Raw genomic sequence first — 19346 nt, forward strand, 5'->3', positions numbered from 1 at the left:
ATCTTGTTGAACTTTTGTGATCGGGGCTAGTTTGGTAAAATACACATCTTTTCCCAGCTGGAAATTTAGTAATGGGGATTAGAGAGTAATAAGCTAGAGCCAATAAATGACAGAAGAGTGACGTACAACACAAAGATTTCTTTATTTATATAAAGGTTTTTTTAAAAATATTTCGTCTTTGAATTATATCTATTTTTTTACTTTAGTACTTATGCTATAGCTTTGTTATACTTTTTGGTCCTTAGTCATTAACGGTGTTAAAAAAAATCACCAGCCAATTAGAATATGTCATTTGTTTCCATTGGTTGGGTGTTGACCATGTTAATTGGACGTTGACCAAACAAAAAAAATAAAGAAAGGTTGTAAAAAAATTATTAAAAAATATAAAAAAGCTGAAAATTATAAAAAATTAAATAAAAATAGTAAAAAATATTAAAATTTGTAAATAATTATCAAATATTGTAAAAATGTTTTAAAATTGTAAAAAAAGTTATTAAAAATTATAAAGTTTGTAAAAATTTAACAAATCAAATAATTCTTCTTCAATTTTCTTTGCAAATTCTAAAAGAATACAAGGAGAAGAAGAAAACCCTGATTCCACAATGGAACGAGCTTTCCAAAGAACCCAAATTCTCACCAATTACCTCTTATCTTGCCCACCATTGCTATCCCCAACCCTTTATCTTCGAACGCTTGTTTAGCTACTCATCGCTTGAACTTTTCGAGAACTATGAATTCGACATTAGGGAAATGAGGAAGCTGATAGATGGCCACAACGTGGAGGAACGAGATTGGTTGTTTGGGTTGATGAAGCAAAGGAGATGACTTTGAAACGATTTTTCACGAATTCTATTTTTTTTACAATTTTTAAATTGTTTTGACTCGGTCAATGTCCAGTCAATTTGGTTGACACTCAATCAGCAACCACATCATTAGCTACATCAATGGTCAACGGGGAAACATGTTGTGTTTTGACTGGTTATTGAATTTTTTAACACCATTAACGGTAAGGGCTAAAAAGGGTAACGAAATTACAGTTTAGGTATTAAATTGGAATAGAAAAAGTTTAGGTATTAAAATGAGAAAATGGGTATAGTTAGGGGTCAAATAGTGAATAAAGCCTTATATAGAGGATGATATAATTTTTGTCCCTAAAATTAGTAACTAGATCCACTTTGGTACTTGTATTTTTTATCCATTTTGGTATTTGAATTTAGCAATTAGATTCATTTTAGTTCTAAAATTATAAAAGTTTGATGATGTGGCATTTTGAGATTATGCCCCATCATCACTTGAAAATTTTAAAAATATATGAATTTTTAGGCAATGACATGGTACAATATTATATTGTCACATGTAGTGTTATATTAATAAATGGATTCACGATTGAATCGGTCATACCATTGATTTTCAATTCAATAAGTTCAACTACTAGACAAGTAATAATTGAAAAATAAGTAAAAGTCATAAAAACATTAAATTGGGTCAACATTTTCAACTATTGGTTTTTGTCTTAGTTTTTTTTTATTTATTTTACTTGTTTTGAACATTTTTTTATTCAAATGGTTCAATCCTTTTGTTTGGATTAGTATATCAATCGATTCTAGGTCCAATTGATTTGATCGATCAATACAATCATATTCTAAGAACACTGATCATATTATTTAATTTTGATAGAACCTAAGTTCATAGACTAAAATAGATTTTAGTTACCAAGTTTAAGTACTAAAAATTATATTACCCTTGTATATATGAAAAAATCATATATATTTATAATGAAACTTATACGTCTTTTAAGATATTCGAACAATTAATAGAATCATTGTTGTTAAAGAAGGATAGGATTAGTTAGTTTCCAAATAAAAAAATGGTTGGGATTAGAGAATTTGGGTTCCATTTGAAGAAAATGTAGAAGACATCATATATATAATAAAGGCGAATATAAAAAAGGTGACGAGAAAACAACCCACATTGCACATGCATTTTTATTTTTTTACTTGTTTATGGTTTTCTTTTCTTTCTATTTTCATTCCTCACCAATCCAATAATGATTGCAAAGAACGAAAACAATTTTGTCAATTAGTGGAAGCCAACACCCCAAATACATCCAACCATCATCAGCCACCTTAACGATAGTTTATTGACTGAAACCCAAAAAGCAAATCAATAACTCTTAACTACATTTATTTATGTAATTAGGAATGATGTTTGTAAACATGGTTTAGAACTTGTAAGTTTGTATAATTGTACAAAGGGTTTGGCTTAGACGACAATTCATTACTTATACTTTATGGCTTTTAGGTTCATTTAATTCAAAATTGCATCTACATCATATTGTTTGACTTAAATTGAATCAATTTTAGTTAAAACAAAACAAAAAAAGAATTAATTTAAGAAAAAATATAAACATTGAAAGCTAAATTTATAAAGATAAATAATTATTAGGTAAAATGTTGAATAATTTGTTTTCTAATAATATCTTTAATTTTTTTCACCCCAAAGAACTAGTATATATATAAAAAAGTTTTAGATGATGAAAGTTCGAGAAAATGGATTTTATGAAGGTAATAAGGATGGTAATGGGTCAATATTTGTAATTTTTGTAAGTTATTAAATACTGCAAATATGCACAATTTACTTTGAAATTTGTATTTGTTTATTACCCACATTAAATTGTAGTATTGTTATTTTCTTTCAAATATGACTTCATCTATAATCGATAAAAATATTTACATTATTAATGATAGAATTAAAATTTTAAAATTAAAAAATTAAAAATGATTTAATTTTTATTTTAAAACAAAAATCTCAAATTTTATCTACGGATAATATATTTTGACCGTCAAGCTATATCTAGTGAAAGGATCGGAAACCGAACCCAAAACAACAATGGGAGCCCCTACCAACAGCAGACCGGGGCCGATTAATCGGACCGACAATCAACGTTTCACACCCACCACCACAAAAGCAATATATAAATAAAAGTATACCAATTAAATGGCTTAACTACAAATTTGGTGCCTAGGTTATATCATATTTTCACTTAAGTACGAGTTTTTTTAGTTAAAAGTAGTACCTAAACTACTTGTTTCATCTTATTTTACCCAAAATAATATACCATGTGTTTTTATTAGTTAGTATTGTTTTTTTTAGGTAAAATAAGATAAAATTATAATATTAAGGTAAATTATATTTATTGTCACTAAATTATTATTAAATTTATGTTTTCATCACACAACTTTAAAAAGTTATAAAATTATCATTGAATCATTGCTCAGAGCTTGTTAGCCAGACTTTAAAAGAACAGAAACATAACAACTCATTAAATTTATGTTTTCATCACACAACTTTAAAAAGTTATAAAATTATCATTGAATCATTGCTCAGAGCTTGTTAGCCAGACTTTAAAAGAACAGAAACCTAACAACTCAGTTACTTAAATGAAAACTTTCGAATAGTTTAGTGACCATTTTGTAATTTATTGAAGTTTCATGATTAAGATGTAAACTTACTGATAGTTTAGTGACCTTGGGTGTAGTTTACCCAATTAAATACACGCCTTGCTTTCATTTCCATTCCTTTATAAACCTTTTGCCTTCTTCTCCTTTCATCCTCTATTCTTTCCCTCTTAACCCTGTTGATTTCAATAACTTCTTTTGATTCCACTGAGCTTCAACAAATCTTCAGAATTTCGAATTGAATCCTTTTTTTTCTTTTATAATTCACCGAATCGTACGGTGAAAAGGAGAGAATATCTGCGAAATGGAATCCACTGTAACGAATCCATTGCCGAACTCGAATTCCGACCCTGTCAGAAGGAAGAAGAAAAAGAAAACATCAGCAGCGGCGGCGACGGCGACGTTGAAGACGAATCAGCAGCGGCAGAACCAAAACCAGAGCTACAATCACACCAGATGGAAATCCGAGGCGCAGCAACAAATCTATTCTTCGAAGCTGATTCAAGCTTTGAGTCAAGTCAATCTCAACGGTAACCATTCTTCTCCTTCGGCTCCGCGTCGTGGACGAGCCGTTCGTGAAGCTGCTGATAGAGCTTTGGCTGTAGCGGCTAAAGGGAGGACGAGGTGGAGCCGTGCTATTTTGACGAGCCGTGTTAAGCTGAAGTTTAGGAAGGAGAAGGGACAGAGAAGTGGATCTGTTTCTGCTGCGACGGTGATTGGCGTTACCGGTAGAAACCGGTCGAGGAAACAGAGATTTAGTGTTTTGAAATTGAAAGCGAAATCTGTTCAAAGGAAAGTCAAGGTTATTGGTCGGTTGGTTCCCGGTTGCCGGAAACAACCGTTAGCGGTTATTCTCGAAGAAGCAACTGATTATATTGCCGCGCTTGAGATGCAGGTTCGCGCCATGAGCGCTCTTGCTGATTTGCTTTCTGGTTCCAGCTCCGCCACCTCTAGCTCACCGCCGACCAGCCAGTGAAACCTTTTTTTTTGCTTAATTTCCAAGTATCATCCTCTTTATTTTTAATTTTTCTTTTCTTTATCTCCAAGTAATCGTCATCTCTCCTTGTTAATATACATCCAAGTACTTTTCATTTTTCATCAATTATTTTCCTCCATATTATGTACTGAAATATATATATATTCCAAATAAAAAAAATTGTAAATGCTTGATTTGTAGAGTCAATCATTACTCATTGATCCTAAAAATCAAGAAATTAAAGCTTTGTTTGTTTGTTTGTTTATCTATTTTAAAGGGTTTCATTTTGATAGGCGACAAATGAACCTTGATGCCATGCCTGCCTGCCTGCTTCATGATTGGTCTCCATTATCTTGGGATGATATCCATGCTGTGGTGTTTCCATTTCCATTTTTATTGTCAATAGTATATGAAGTATTTAAACGATACATTGGATTTGAAAATAAAAATAAAAATTTATAATTATTTAACTGAATTTGAACGATTTATAAATTAAGTTAAATTTAAAATTAATATTCGATCCATCGAGTTTAAATCAAATATCAAATTTTAAAATTTAAATTCTACGTTACCACTATTTGAAGTTTTGGAAGATCCGATGATAAAATTGAAAGAAACATTTATTTTATGAACTTTTTACATAAAATTAGGTATGAAAGTTTGTTTGCACATGTGATACCCACTTTCATTCCATAGTGCCTTGAATTATATTGAGAAAGTAGTATGAGAATAAGGCTATTCTAATAATATATATATATTAGTAGGCTTGGCATAGGAGATTATTATATCTCATATTCTTTTCATTAGAGTATATGTTAAGGATAATAATTATCAAGGCGGATCAGGTAAGTTAGGTGAATCCATGTATTAGATCTTTTATTTATTTTATTTCGAGAGATTTATTGTCATAAATACATTACATTTACAAGTTGATTGTAAATATATATATGTTTGATTAATTATAATATAAAATATAATAATTGAAGAGACAAAAAGAATTGAACTAAAATTACTTATGACATATACATATATGACAAGACGAAAATTTAGATATTGCAATTATACATCGTAGAGACTCGAATATGAGACTTAATGACTTAAGGACTTTTATATTAAATAATTTATGAATACATTTTGGAGTTATCAAAATTTAAATTTTGATTATTAAAAATGTAATCTTTTATTAACAAATTATAGGGTTTTTTCATTTTATATATGGATGATGTTGTTAGGGCGGGGAGAGAGAGAGAGGTGTTTATGTTTTTTAATGGATTTAATTTATTTAATAATTTTTATTTTTTGTCTCTATTTCTTAAAATATGTATTTTTAGTCTTGAAATTAAGTAAACAATTTGTTATATATTTAAATAATATATATTATGATATGTCAACTAAATCTATCTATACTGTAGATTTTTTTTATAAAATTTAATTTGATTTTCTTGAAGTTGTTAGGAAAGAAAGTTGGTTAATGAATGTGAATATCCAAGGAAATCCAAGTGCAGGGAAATGTGGCAGGGGCGTCCACATGGGTTAAAATGTTAAAAAAATGTCCCCACATTTTTCTTTTTTGCATTAAAAAAAGGTGCCCAAATTGGGCACATGTGAGAGAGTGGTGTGATTATTGTATTCTTGCATTTCACCACTATGCCCCCATCCCATGTGATGCCAAACCCTCTTTCTTTCTTTCTTCTTTTTTTCCTTTTTTTCTCCCACTGTTCTAAAGTGTCGTTCATGACGCTTGGAATTCATTAAAGCATGGTTACAACAATTTTTGTATTTTAAAAAAATAATAATAATTTCAATACTTTTTATTTCTATGAATTTAAATTTATTTTTTAGATTTTAAATTCAAGCCTAATTATTAAATTTATTAATGTGACATTTTATAGCCATGTTACTAAAAAACACGTTGTAATGAACTTGAACTTGACGAAAAATTTTTAACAATACTAACAATTAAAGTTGAAGTTTGAAATCTGAAAAAGTAGATAAATTGAATTTCTAAAAGTAAAAATGTAAAAATTAAATTCTAAATTTATGAATAGTATTTAGACCAATGACATATTTCAACCTTGATTCAAAGTGCACTCAAATGTTTTAATTATTGAATCCTTAGAATATTAATATCATATCGACTAAATTTTCAACTTAAATAATGAGTATTTGGTACAATAAATAGGGGCGGTGTAAGGGTCTTGACTCTTGATCCTTTAAAATGTGAAACTATTCTTTTAGTCTATTAAAAAATTACAAAATTTTAAGTTAATTAATATAATGATAAAATTATAATTTAGCCCCTTAAATTTAAAAATTCAATTATCCTCCTTTTAAAATGAAAATTTGGATATATTAATATATGAAATTACAGCCTTCAAACAAAAAAAGCACAAAAGCCATAATTGTTTATCCATCATATCAAACAAGAAAAAGAAAATGTCAATTATTTCATATACATACAATGCATTTGAACGAAAAAAGCATGTGATCTATTCGTCTGTGTTTCATCCATGCAAAAGCTGAATGTTACTGTAAAGAGTTACAAAATAATAATAATAATTGCAGTGGGTGGTAAGATATATCGTATTTTTCAAAATAAATTTTAAAATAATATTATTAAAAAATAAACATAAGTTTCGAAAAAATTAATTTTTATAGACAATAAGAATACCCGATAAAGAATATAAGGAAAATAAATAAATAAAACATGGGTTAGATTTTGCATAAACTCAACTATGTTTATGTCTTTCACTCTATGAAAGGAACTTGATGTGTGTATATATATATTATATATTGATGGGGTTGTAAGAATCTTAACTTCGTAATTAAAGCTTAATTCAAAGTGTAATGAGGAGTTGGTTGACCTGTTAATTGATTGCAAGTAATAGGTCTTTGGAAAGCTCAATTACATATTAAGCTATCTAATGAGGTTTTTTTCATCATAATTCCCCCATAGAATAGTATATCAGTGATTCATTTATGATAAATTCAACTTTCCAATTGTATGTTTTTTTATCATTTAATCTCGATTTAGCTAAATTTGTTATTATTACAACAATTTAGATTACGTGAATTCAAATATATTTAAACCCATTCTAACCTTTATTTTAAAGGTACAAAATACGGGTTTTACAAATTAAAATCTTACCTTTTGATATTTCAAGTTGAAATCTTATTTCTCATGCAATATTAATAGTATTTTTTTTAAATGATCTCAATGAAAATAATATATATATTAAACACTATTGCTTAATCAAGTGAAAAGGGAACACCAACAAGAAATTTGGTGGTGTTTCAATTTCTAATTCCTTATTATTATTTTCATTTTCCCATTAAATTAATTAATCTTTTTTAAGGAAAAAAAATGAAATATTGGGTGCCTTTCAAAAGTTTTTGATGATTAAATAAATAAACAAAATGTGTGTTTTTTTTTTTTATGATTTAGATTTGATAGCTAAAGCAATTCCCACTTAATAAGTGGTTGAGAGCTAAGTTTGAATGTTAATAAAAATTCCATTTTAATATTTTATATATTATCAACAAACTTCCTTGATTCAAAAGCTAGAAAGCTACAATCCACCTTCTAATTCCCCTAATTACCAATCAATTAAACTAAATTATACACAACAAATATTGGTTTCAAATAAAAAAAATCATAAGCAATAATTGAGGGAAGGATTAATTGAATTAATTTTTTTTAAGGTACAAACTATGATGAAACAAAGACCATAAAAATAGATTAGGTTTTTGTTGATATTTATCTCATCATATATTAATTGCCTCTCAATATAATGCAACAAACATTAAAAAAAAAAAGGAAAAAAGGGAAGGATTCTTTGTTTCTTCTCTAATAGCTTTATCTTATCAGCAAAAGAAAAATGCATGATATATACACACACATACATATAAAGAACTAAAGATTCAAACAAAATGTTGAAAATATATCATTAGTCTTGCATGTGACATGTCAATGTTTCACCCAACACCACGTATATTACAAAGCATAATATATTTTTTTCTTTCCATGTCAACTTTGCCAATTCTATCTACCTTTATTTTGTGTGTGATTTTCTTATATTTTTATATATTCGCGTCTGCACATTCATGCATGTATTACAACACAAAAATTTGAGATGATTTGTTATGACAGTTCACATCATAATATATTTTTTACAGAGTGATTTACATCATGAAGTGTGCAAAAAGCTATTAAACTTGAAAGTTTAACAATGTGAACGGGTGAAGTTTTGATAAAGTTAGGGCTATATGTATTTTCTTATCTCCTTTACCTCAGTGGTAGTGGGGTATTTATAGAGAAGTGGAGACTAAGCGTAAATCCTAACCACTTGAGTTTTCTTTCCCTAAATGTAGTGATAGAATGGCATATGTCAGCCTAGACATTTATTGAAGTCGTCTTGAAAGGACTAGCCAAAGAGTCTATCAAATATGATGGATTGATGAGTGTTATCAAGAGCCCTCCCAAATATATTTTTTATAGGTCATGTGAGCTTGATAAGTATGAAGTTTAGGTGAGAGCGTGAAACCTAGTTCCTTTAGTCATAATTCCGGGGTGCTTTAATATATATATATATGTTGGTTTTATTTTGCTTTTGTCTTGGAGGAGTTTAATGGACAAGGAATGACCCCTCCATGTGCGTTTAGGATACTTTAGCTAAAATCATGCGTGCCCTTTTCTTTCCTTTGGAGCAAGCCATGCCCATATACTTTATATTTATATATGTAGGGGTGAAATTAAGAACTCGGTATTAGAGAGCTAAAATAAAATTTTTAAAGTTCAACCACTAAAGGTAAAAGTTGTTTTAAAAAATTTTAAATTGAATATTTTATAAAAAGGACTGGAATAGCTATTATACCATTTAGTTATGAGGTCATTCCACAAGTAAATTTTTTTCTTTTCTTTTTTGTGATCAAGATGTTGTATAATGCATGAACTCTAATTTTTTTAGGGTTTGTAGTTATTTCTTTAATAATATTATTTTCATGATTCGAACTTAAAACTTTTAATATTTAACTTGTGAAATTAAAAAAAATTCATCATTAATATATTAAATAAAATTCTATATATATTACATCCGAAAAAAATACATTGTATATAAACACATGTATCATTTAAACTTTTAACCATGATCAGGGGCGTAGCTAGAGGGGAATGGCAAGGGCCTGATCCTCCTAAAATAAAAAAAAATTCATTTAGGCTCTTTAAAAAATTTAAAAATTTTAAATTAGTAAATGTAAAATTACACTTTGCCCCCTAAAATGATAAAAATTTGATTTAATCATTTAAAAACTATAAAGATGTAGACTATTAAAATGGTGAAATTGTAGTTTTACTATTATAAAAATTTTAATTTAATTTCAGCCCTTAATTTTTTTTTTCTGGCTTCGCCCCAGACCATGATTCGAGTTTTATATAAAGTATTTTAAGTAAATTTCTAAATTTATGAATTGATGATAAAAGAATACATTTCTAAAATCATTTTAGAAAATATATGTATATTAAGTTTTTTAAATCTCAAACACTTCGATTGTGATAGTGTATATTAAATAATTTTATTTATCTTCTAATTCCGATAATTATAGGTTAGATTGGGTAAATAATTGACCAAAATAAAAGAAATAAGAATTATTAATATATTACAGAAATAAAAATGTATAATTTTATTACATTTATAACGTGTAAAAATAGTTTTTCTTAAAATATTAATTTATAGAATGGAGGTGAGTTTCATGCCATTTTCAATTAATGCTTAACTAATATTATATATTATCATATATAATTATAGTTTTATATTTATATTAAGGATGCCTTATTTAATGATAAAATTGAGCTTGCGTTCCTTCCTATGTAAATTTTTTTTTTATTTTTTTTAAATTTAACTCCAAATATTACTAATATTAATTAGTTCTATCATACGATTATACTTATATTTGTAACCTATTTTATACGAATGTATATCTTGAACAACTTAAAAATGGTATAAAAATGTTGTTCCTCAACATACGAAAATATTAGTAATTAAAAAAAATTAATCATAGATAATAATCTAACTCACAAACTGATCATCGCATTATGTAAAAATTGGATAGGTTGGATCCGCGGTAGATGTGTTCATAAATTGAGAGGATGAGGGGTCGACCTGACCTGCCTTGGGTTGGGTTTGAGTTTATATTTTTCAACCACAGCTCGACCTGTTTTACTGATAATAAATAAATAATACAATATTATTGATATATTTGTATAGATACATTTAAATATATTTTTAAACAGTAAAATGCATTTTTTTAGCGAGTAGAAGTTGGACTTAATCGTAGAAAACTTTTTAAAATAGAACTGGATTTTGCCCGACTTATTAACATGTGCTATGTATGATTTCTAATTATGGCAGAGGCCGTGCTTTAGTGGGAAAACTATTGGTAGACTTTTCAATTTAATTGTGCAATGAATCGGTCTTCTTATTGTCTATTTGAAAGACAGTCTTTTACTTTTTCAAAACTTTAAAATCATCAATAATTTAGAGGTGAGGCTAATAATTTTATTTAGGAGGCGAAATAAAATTATAAGAATTTAGAGGGATAAAAGTTAAATTTTTTAGTTTAAAAAGACTTTAATTGCAGTTTTTTTTTTGGAAGGGGCCATCAATGTAAAATTTCTATTTATTCAAAAGTTAAAAGTATTTTTAAGAGGGACTAAAGAAGAAAATTTTCTATTTAACCAAGAAAAGGCCAAAATCCCTGCCCCTTGGCCTCGCTATTGCAATAATTGTATCAATCATTTTAGGAGGATTAAAAAGCTATGCTAAATTTGTGGTTAGATATGACGGGGGACATGTAACATGAAGTTTAATAATGCAATAAATTCCTTAATTAAAATTTTGAAGGTAATTTTCTTAATTTCATATTTAAAAAAAAAGGAGATGCAGAAAAAAGAATAGAAAATTCCACGTCTTCTTTTATATTTAGGCTGACGTGATAAAAAGTATAATGGAAGTTTTATATTAATAGCTGTGTTACGTTTTATCCCATCTACTTTAAAAACAAGTAAATTAAAATATATATATTAGATTAAAAAGTAAACTAGTCATTCTATTAAAAGTTCTATCTATTTTTACTGTTAAAAGCTAATCATTATAAATCAATATAAGATATTGTCTTGTTAATTTATCTGCCACACTAATTTGCTCTTTGGTTTAATGTACATAGATTAATTTACCCATTTTAAATAAATGATGCAAAATATAGTCTGATTTCTAATATAAGATCTTTCATAATATTTTTACTATATTAAAGTAAGATAAACGTGACATATCCAATACACTAATAAATCAAACCCTCCTCCCTAAGAAAAATAAATATTCCACGGTCAACAAGCTCGACTCCAACCAAGGAGGTGATACCACCGCAAGGCGAACAGGTAAGCACCAGTACTTGTCGTAAAAGCCAAATGAAAGATGAAAATGGAATGGACCAAATGATTTAAGTGTGGATTCCACCACCAAATATTGTAGATTTGAGACATTAACACCAAGAATCCTTCTCCTCCCTATCAACGGTGGGCCAAACAAGCTGAAAATGTTCAAAAACAAAAGCTATTGCAAGGTTTACATACTTGAAGAAGGTCATCTCTTGATAGTTCGAAAAAAGCCTCGAGGTTTATATGTTGTAGATGTACAAGTGTTTACAATTTAATCTACGTATTTTAAATATATTTTATATCATATCTGAACTACATTTAACATCAAAAGTAACAATTAAATTAATGAGAAGACTCGATTGATGTATTTCTAATACTTTGAAGACCCAATCAAAACAATTTAAAATTTAAGAATCAATTTAAAAATGGGATAAATACCAAACTATACATGAATTCTGATTTTGTGTGATTTTATATATGAAATTTTGATTTGATTAAATTTAACAATCTACTAACAACATTATCGAATTAACACCATTTTACGTAAATTCAATATGAAAACAAATGTATGTATTCACTTCTTTAAATGTGTACAATTGAATCAAAATCAGTTTCATGCATACATATGAACCAAAATTCAAGTTTCATCTGTATAATTGCACCAAATCAAAGTTCATGTATCAAATTACACATTGGACCAAAGTTATTGTATAGAATTGATATTTACCCCATTTAAAATCTATGAATCGATTAATTATTTTAATCAAGCTCTAGCCTAACAACAGTGAATAAGGCCTAAAATTGAGCCCATTTTTGCAATGTGCTTTTGGGCCGAATTATATTCGTTTTTGGTGGCACTCGCAGCAAGCAAGCTTTCCTCGAAGCAAAAATGTTATGGCGGGCGGCGGCGGCGTCTTTGTCTTCGACATCACCCACAACGACGCCGGAGAGGTCGTAAAATTTCAACATCTTCATCTCCAAGAAAGGTCGCTTCTTTATATTCGATTTTTTTTAGTCTTGATAGCTAATTTTAGTGAAAAAATTGGAAAATTTCAAGCTTTGGGTTTCTTTTAAGTTTTGATTTTCAGTTTGGGGTTTGATTCAATTTTTTTTACTTACTTGGCTTTCTGTTGCAGGCTTTAGCAGTGTATAAGTTGATTGAGATGAAACTTTTTTGCTCAGCAACAAGATCTTCAGGTACTTAATTGTATATTAACCCTAATGTTAATTTGTTTTATGATCTTTAGTGATGAAATATCATTCGTGAATCAATCAGGGAAGCACTTACAGCGTGTTTGTTTGGGTGTATTGGATAATCCGTGGGCCCCGCTAATCCCCACGTAATCCTGTGTTTGGTTTGATGTATTACTTATTACAGGCCTATTACAACACGGATGTATTCCTCATTTTCTCTGCTTCAACAACGATTAGCCATTCCGTTTCAAAAGTAACGATTAGCTAATTGTTTCTGTTTTATCCTCCCCAGCCAAAATCTGCTGCTCCACCCCACCCTCTCCCTCCCAACATCAACAGCAGTTTTCTTCGAACCAAATCTCCACCGTCTCGCGTTTGGGAAGCGAGAAAGTGCGAGAAAAATGAGCGGACCGGGGAAGAAAGTCGTTGATGTCGCGTTCAAAGCATCAAAGAACATTGATTGGGAAGGGATGGCTAAGCTTTTGATCTCCGATGAGGCTCGCAAAGAGTTCGCTACTTTTCGTCGCACTTTTGATGAAGTTAACTCTACTTTACAAACCAAATTCAGCCAGGTCTTTTTCTTATATTCTCTCTAATCCCTAGCTCCTTTTTAGCATTTTTATTGATTTTTTTCATAGATTTGTTGGGTTAATCCGTTGATTAGATCTTAGGGTTTTAGTTTTTTAATGATGATTTTAATATTTTATATTGAAATAAATTTTCAATAAGGTTGAATTTTTTGTTCAAGGTTTGATTTTGGAACTTTTTTTTTTTCATTTTTAAGGAAATTTTAGTTTTGTTCAAGGTTTCAGTCCTATCTTGTTAATAATCCGATTTCTTAAGCAGGAACCTGAACCCATTGACTGGGAGTACTATAGAAAAGGAATTGGCTCTCGCCTGGTAGATATGTACAAAGAGGCATATGAGAGTAAGTTAATTTGATAGTTATCATATTTGGCCTACTCTCTATCCAATTTTCCAGTCATCCTATATATGGTTATGCTTAGATCAGTTGCAGGTCTGTAAAATCATAAATTGTTTGGCTTCCACATTTTTGTGTTCCTCATGCGGTGCCACTTCTTGAATTTGTTACTTTGAAGATCATCTCTATGGTACAAGGGAATTATTACTTAGTTGGATGCTGATATGGTCACCTTAAGTAGCTAGCTCTTTCCTTTCTTCACTCTCAGTTTTTGGGGTTTTGGAAGGGGTATTAGTAAAGTATGGATTTTATTGCTATTGCTTTATATTTCTCTGACTGTTTTTTACGGAAATATCAATGCCTGACCTATATCTGGACCATAGATATGGGATATGACCCTTCAAGGACCCTACAAATTCTTGGAAAAAAGTTGAACATACCCATTTTGGACATTTAGCCTGATCTGACACTTGCACTCGAGGTTGCGTAACACAGTTATCAATCATTTTCCAGCTCCAGATCTCCTTGATCTTTCCTAGATCAGTTCCATGCCCCATACTTCACTGAAAGTTAAATGGAAATCAGTTGCCAATGAGGACATTGTTTAAATTGGCTGCTATTTTGTTTGCAAATACAATTCTTATTTGTGTGCAATTCACTTGTTGAATGCTATTAGCATTTAACAATTTCAGATTAATGCCGTAGATGTTTCATTTCAATAATGCTATTATGTGATCAGATTCTTCTGGACACCAAAACTTGAGATACTCCTATACTTATGTTCAAAGTAGAATGAAGAAAATATAGACATCCAGCTACTCAATTCTCACTTGTCTGCAATTTCTAGCAGTAGAAGTAATCATATTTATCATGCTTGTTATAAGGTTTGGATGGAGTTTTGAGGGATTCACCGTTACAAATGTTATATACTCTTCCATTGCAGGTGTAGAGATCCCCAAGTTTGTTGACACCGTCACTCCTCAATACAAACCAAAATTTGATGCATTGGTGAGAATCAACAGGATAATTGACTCTCTTTTACCCTGTCTCCAAGTTTTTTCCTCGAATGATGTGCTATTTATTTGTGGTTATAGCTTGTAGAATTGAAAGAGGCAGAGGAGAAATCCTTGAAAGAGTCTGAGCGATTGGAGAAAGAAATTGCCGAGGTTCAAGAACTTAAGGTAATAAATAAAACAATGCCGAAATGTGTGTTGTTGTGTTCCAAATCACAATTGCTGAATTTTTTATCTTTTTTTATGAACAGCAAAAGATCAGCACCATGACCGCAGACGAGTACTTTGAGAAACATCCAGAGCTTAAAAAGAAATTCGATGATGAGATCCGGAATGACTACTGGGGCTATTGACATCTTTAAGCTTTTGGTCTCGACTAGAATTTCTGAACCGTTTCTGTTGTTTTAACCCCTTTTTCTCTTGTGCGGTGATCTGGGTTGGAAAGATTAGGCTGTAATGATAAGAAAATAATTGTGTGAGAAAAATTTATCCAATCATTTGAGAAACAAGGTGGATCTTGTAATACATGCATTCTATTTAGCAGGCAACCGCAGTCATACTTTCATGGCAAAATTTTTACTGCCTGCCCTCTTCATTCCATTCTGTTTTATGTTTATTATTTGAATATTATCTAGATACAATTGAATTTGGACACCTATTTATCTAGATCCATTCTATATGTATTTTTTAATAAGTGGTTATTTATATTATTAGTATTTTGAAATTTTAAATTATATAAATTAATATAAAAAAGGTTTTTACATCAAGAATGAATTTATTGATTCAAGTGCATCTAGACAATCATTTATCCAAATTCATCGGGACGTGCTTTTTAGTTCTTTTTAATATTAATTATTTTAAATTGTATAAATTCATATAAGAAAATTTATTATTAAGAATTTTATGAAATTATATATTATTACTAAATTATATGTAATAATAATTATTTTAAATTATACAAATTCATAAAATATAATTTATTAGTTATAATTATTTTAAATTTTATTAAATCATATATTTTAATTAAAATATATTTAATATTAATTATTTCAAATTTTCTTTTATAGTATCATATATTATGATTTGAGTAAATTCATATAAGAATATTAATTATTAAGAATTTTATTAAATTATATATTTTAATTATAATATATTTAATAATAATTATGTTAATTTATATTTTACAGTATCATATATTATGATTTGAGTAAATTCATATAAGAATATTAATTATTAAGAATTTTATTAAATTATATATTTTAATTATAATATATTTAATAATAATTATGTTTAAATATGATTAAATTATTTATTATTGATATTAATAATCTTATTAAAATTTAAATAACAATAACAATAATAATTTACCAAAACAAATTTCTGCTAATTATTAAGAATTTTATTAAATTATATATTTTAATTAAAATATATTTAATAATAATTATGTTTAAATATGATTAAATTATTTATTATTGATAATAATAATATTATTAAAATTTAAATAACAATAACAATAACAATAATCATTTACCAAAACAAATTTATGCTAAGGGTATTCTAGTCATTTTAGTTTTTTCCATTATGCTATTACACCTCTATTCCATTTAACCAAACACAAGATTACTATTACGCCTCTATTCCATTATATTCAACCAAACAGTTGATTTGCTATTACACCTCTAATCCAATACAGCGAACCAATCGTGCCCTTGTTGTTTGAAATAGATATGCAGGTAGAAGTAAAAAGGTCAAATTCTAGTTTTGATCACTTCACCATACTACAGTTTAGGATCAAGTTATACCACATTAAATTACAATGATTAAATCTCTAATTTAAACCTATCAGATGTGCCAAAATCATAATTTGACCTTCAATGCCTATTGGTTTTCATTTAATTAGAAACCAGTCTTTATATTCTTTAGTATCCTCGTCTGTTTTACGATTTTAAAATAATTCTATTTGAGTTGAAATGGATAATTCTAATGTTAATAGTTGAAGTTAGAGATTGCAACAAAATTGTTGTCACCTTTATGGCCCTCAATTTCTAATAACACTGTATCAATCATTTATATTACTTGGATTTGGATATGAATATAGCAGCTATAAGTTAGATGCCTACTGTTTGCATAACTGCACTGAAAAATTTACAGAAAATGCCAATGCAAGTTTAGATGTTTTTATTTCTGATTTTCACGTCCATGCATTAAGGTATTTTTGATAAATCATTAAAAAAATTTATTTCCTTAAAAATGAAAATTATTAATATTTAATATTTTAAATATATTTAATAATTATTTCAATTTTTTATTTAAATATATAATTTTTAATAAAAGAAAGTCGATAAATAGGAAAATAGCTACTAATCCTTTAAAGTAAAAAGAATTATTTTAATTTTTTTTGAAATAAAGATACGTACCACCAATAACAATGATTAATTATCTCACCGCAAATATTTTGTAAATAAATAAACAAATCAACATGGAATATTTTGTTTTATCAAACATAGAGGTGGATAGTCCCTACTCCTCCCCATTTCATTAGTTTTGGTGAATGACATGATCCCCATGCTTGCACACGCACACTTCATAGTCCTGTTTTAACTTAAAACCATATGCTTATGTCGCTCCGTTGATGCATGCATTTGTACAGTATTTGAATATAATAATTATTTTTATGTTGGAGCATAAATTTTTTCTTGTTAAGTTTTGAATTAGGAAGTTGTTCTTATATTGAGACTCGAAATTTATTTTTTGTTCAAATTAGTTCTTGAACTTAACAAATTTTCTCATGTTAGGATCTAAATTTTAGGGTTTTCAAAGAAATATTAGAGTTTAAGTTGGATAAAAAAAAATTCAAACTCTAATGTGATAACAACTATCAACACCAGGGCCTAACTTGATTTTTTATCATGAACTAAGTAGCGACTCTTACATTAGAGTTTGAACTTTTTTATTCAAATTGGTCCTTGAACTTAATAGTTATTATTATATCAGAGCTTAAACTTATCAATTTTTCTCGTATTAAAATTTAAAATTTAAGATTTTTAAGAAAATATTTATCAAATTTAAGTTCAAAAAGTGATTTAAATCTTATTTTTAACTGTTTGGTTCAAAATTTGAAACTCCATAAAGAGATAGAATTGATAAGAAGTCCCCCACAAAGTACTTTTTAATGTGAAAGAGATTGTCGGTAAAACTTTGAGCTGAGCTGGTGAGATGACAAGGTTGTCTTAAAGTTAGCTGCTGTGTTAAATGGTGTCAGTTAAAAATCTGCTAAAAGCTTAATAATGTACATGAATGAACCATGTCTGCCAATGCTAGATTGGAAGCTACCATTGATTGAATGGACTTAATTTTGTACATTTCAAAATGCCCACTTCTTTTGTACGTGTCCTTTGGACCATTTTAGCCATTATAGATTAAGGGTTTTATATGCTCTTTAAATAATTTATCTGCGTAGTTGATGCACGAAATGCATGTGTTGCAAATGAAAGAAAATGGGGTTCCTAATTTTATGATTGGATTCTCCTCGTTTTGAATATAAAAAACTACTTTGATTTAATGTGTAATGTTATATATAGATTTTTATTTTGTGCGATTTTTTAAATAAAATTTTTATTTGATTTAATTTTCACAAATCACTAACGACATTATTATATTAGTACTATTTTACGTTGATATATTGCATACACAAACAGTTATATTAATTCAATATGAAAATAAATATATGCATTCATTTCTTTAAATGTACATTATTGAGTCAAAATTAAAGTTTTATGTATGCATATAAACCACAATTCAAATTTCATATGTATAGTTGCACCAAATCAAAATTCATGTAACAAATTATACATTAAACTAAAAATTCATGTATAAATTTAATATTTATCTCTATTTAGGTGTTTTCTAAGTTTTTGCAGGCTAGCAACTCGTACATATACATTTTGGGATAATGGCCACTCCATGCCCACAAAATTGTAGACCCTGTCTTAAAATTTTGGAGTTGCTTTGCAAAATAACATAATCTGTACATATTGAAATAATTTTTGCTTTTTCCAGAAAAAATGTGAAGTGTCATTTGTTCGAAGCCATCAGATTCAGACCTCTCAACATGTTTGATATTTACTATGATAGAGGTTGTCTGAGAAGAACTTAAAAAGGTTGTGCAAGGACGAAGCTAGAATATTACTTTAGGGGCAGAAATGAATTGATTAAATTATTGAAGGCTAAAATATAATTTTACTATTATATTAAAATGTAATTTCATAAAAATTTAAGGAGTTCAACGGCAAATCTACCATTTTGCGGGACTAAGACCACTACCTACTTTTTTATCTTCGTCCCTTACAAG

General features: G+C 28.4%; 2 protein-coding genes across 4 annotated transcripts; both read left to right on the top strand.

The window, feature by feature from the left end:
* The first annotated feature begins 3302 nt into the window (after positions 1-3302).
* LOC107931500 (transcription factor bHLH148) lies at positions 3303-4560 on the top strand. Its single transcript, XM_016863405.2, has one exon. It carries the CDS (start codon positions 3763-3765, stop codon positions 4432-4434), a length of 672 nt encoding a protein of 223 aa, XP_016718894.1. The 5' UTR covers positions 3303-3762; the 3' UTR covers positions 4435-4560.
* Positions 4561-12689: 8129 nt separating this feature from the next.
* On the top strand, positions 12690-15568 carry LOC107931382 (ATP synthase subunit d, mitochondrial). 3 transcript variants are annotated; one of them, XM_041101451.1, is made up of 8 exons: positions 12700-12852; positions 13003-13063; positions 13143-13262; positions 13353-13632; positions 13907-13988; positions 14926-14990; positions 15077-15163; positions 15247-15568. In XM_041101451.1, exons 4-8 carry the CDS (start codon positions 13462-13464, stop codon positions 15346-15348), a joined length of 507 nt encoding a protein of 168 aa, XP_040957385.1. In that variant the 5' UTR covers positions 12700-12852; positions 13003-13063; positions 13143-13262; positions 13353-13461; the 3' UTR covers positions 15349-15568. The 3 variants fall into 3 exon arrangements, with proteins under 3 accessions (XP_040957383.1, XP_040957385.1, XP_040957384.1); XM_041101449.1 differs by lacking the exon at positions 13143-13262 and having other exon boundaries at positions 12690-12852; XM_041101450.1 differs by having other exon boundaries at positions 13245-13632.
* The last annotated feature ends 3778 nt before the right edge of the window (positions 15569-19346 follow it).

The sequence above is a fragment of the Gossypium hirsutum genome, chromosome D09 (genome assembly GCF_007990345.1).
Source record: "Gossypium hirsutum isolate 1008001.06 chromosome D09, Gossypium_hirsutum_v2.1, whole genome shotgun sequence".
Classification (NCBI taxonomy): domain Eukaryota; kingdom Viridiplantae; phylum Streptophyta; class Magnoliopsida; order Malvales; family Malvaceae; genus Gossypium; species Gossypium hirsutum.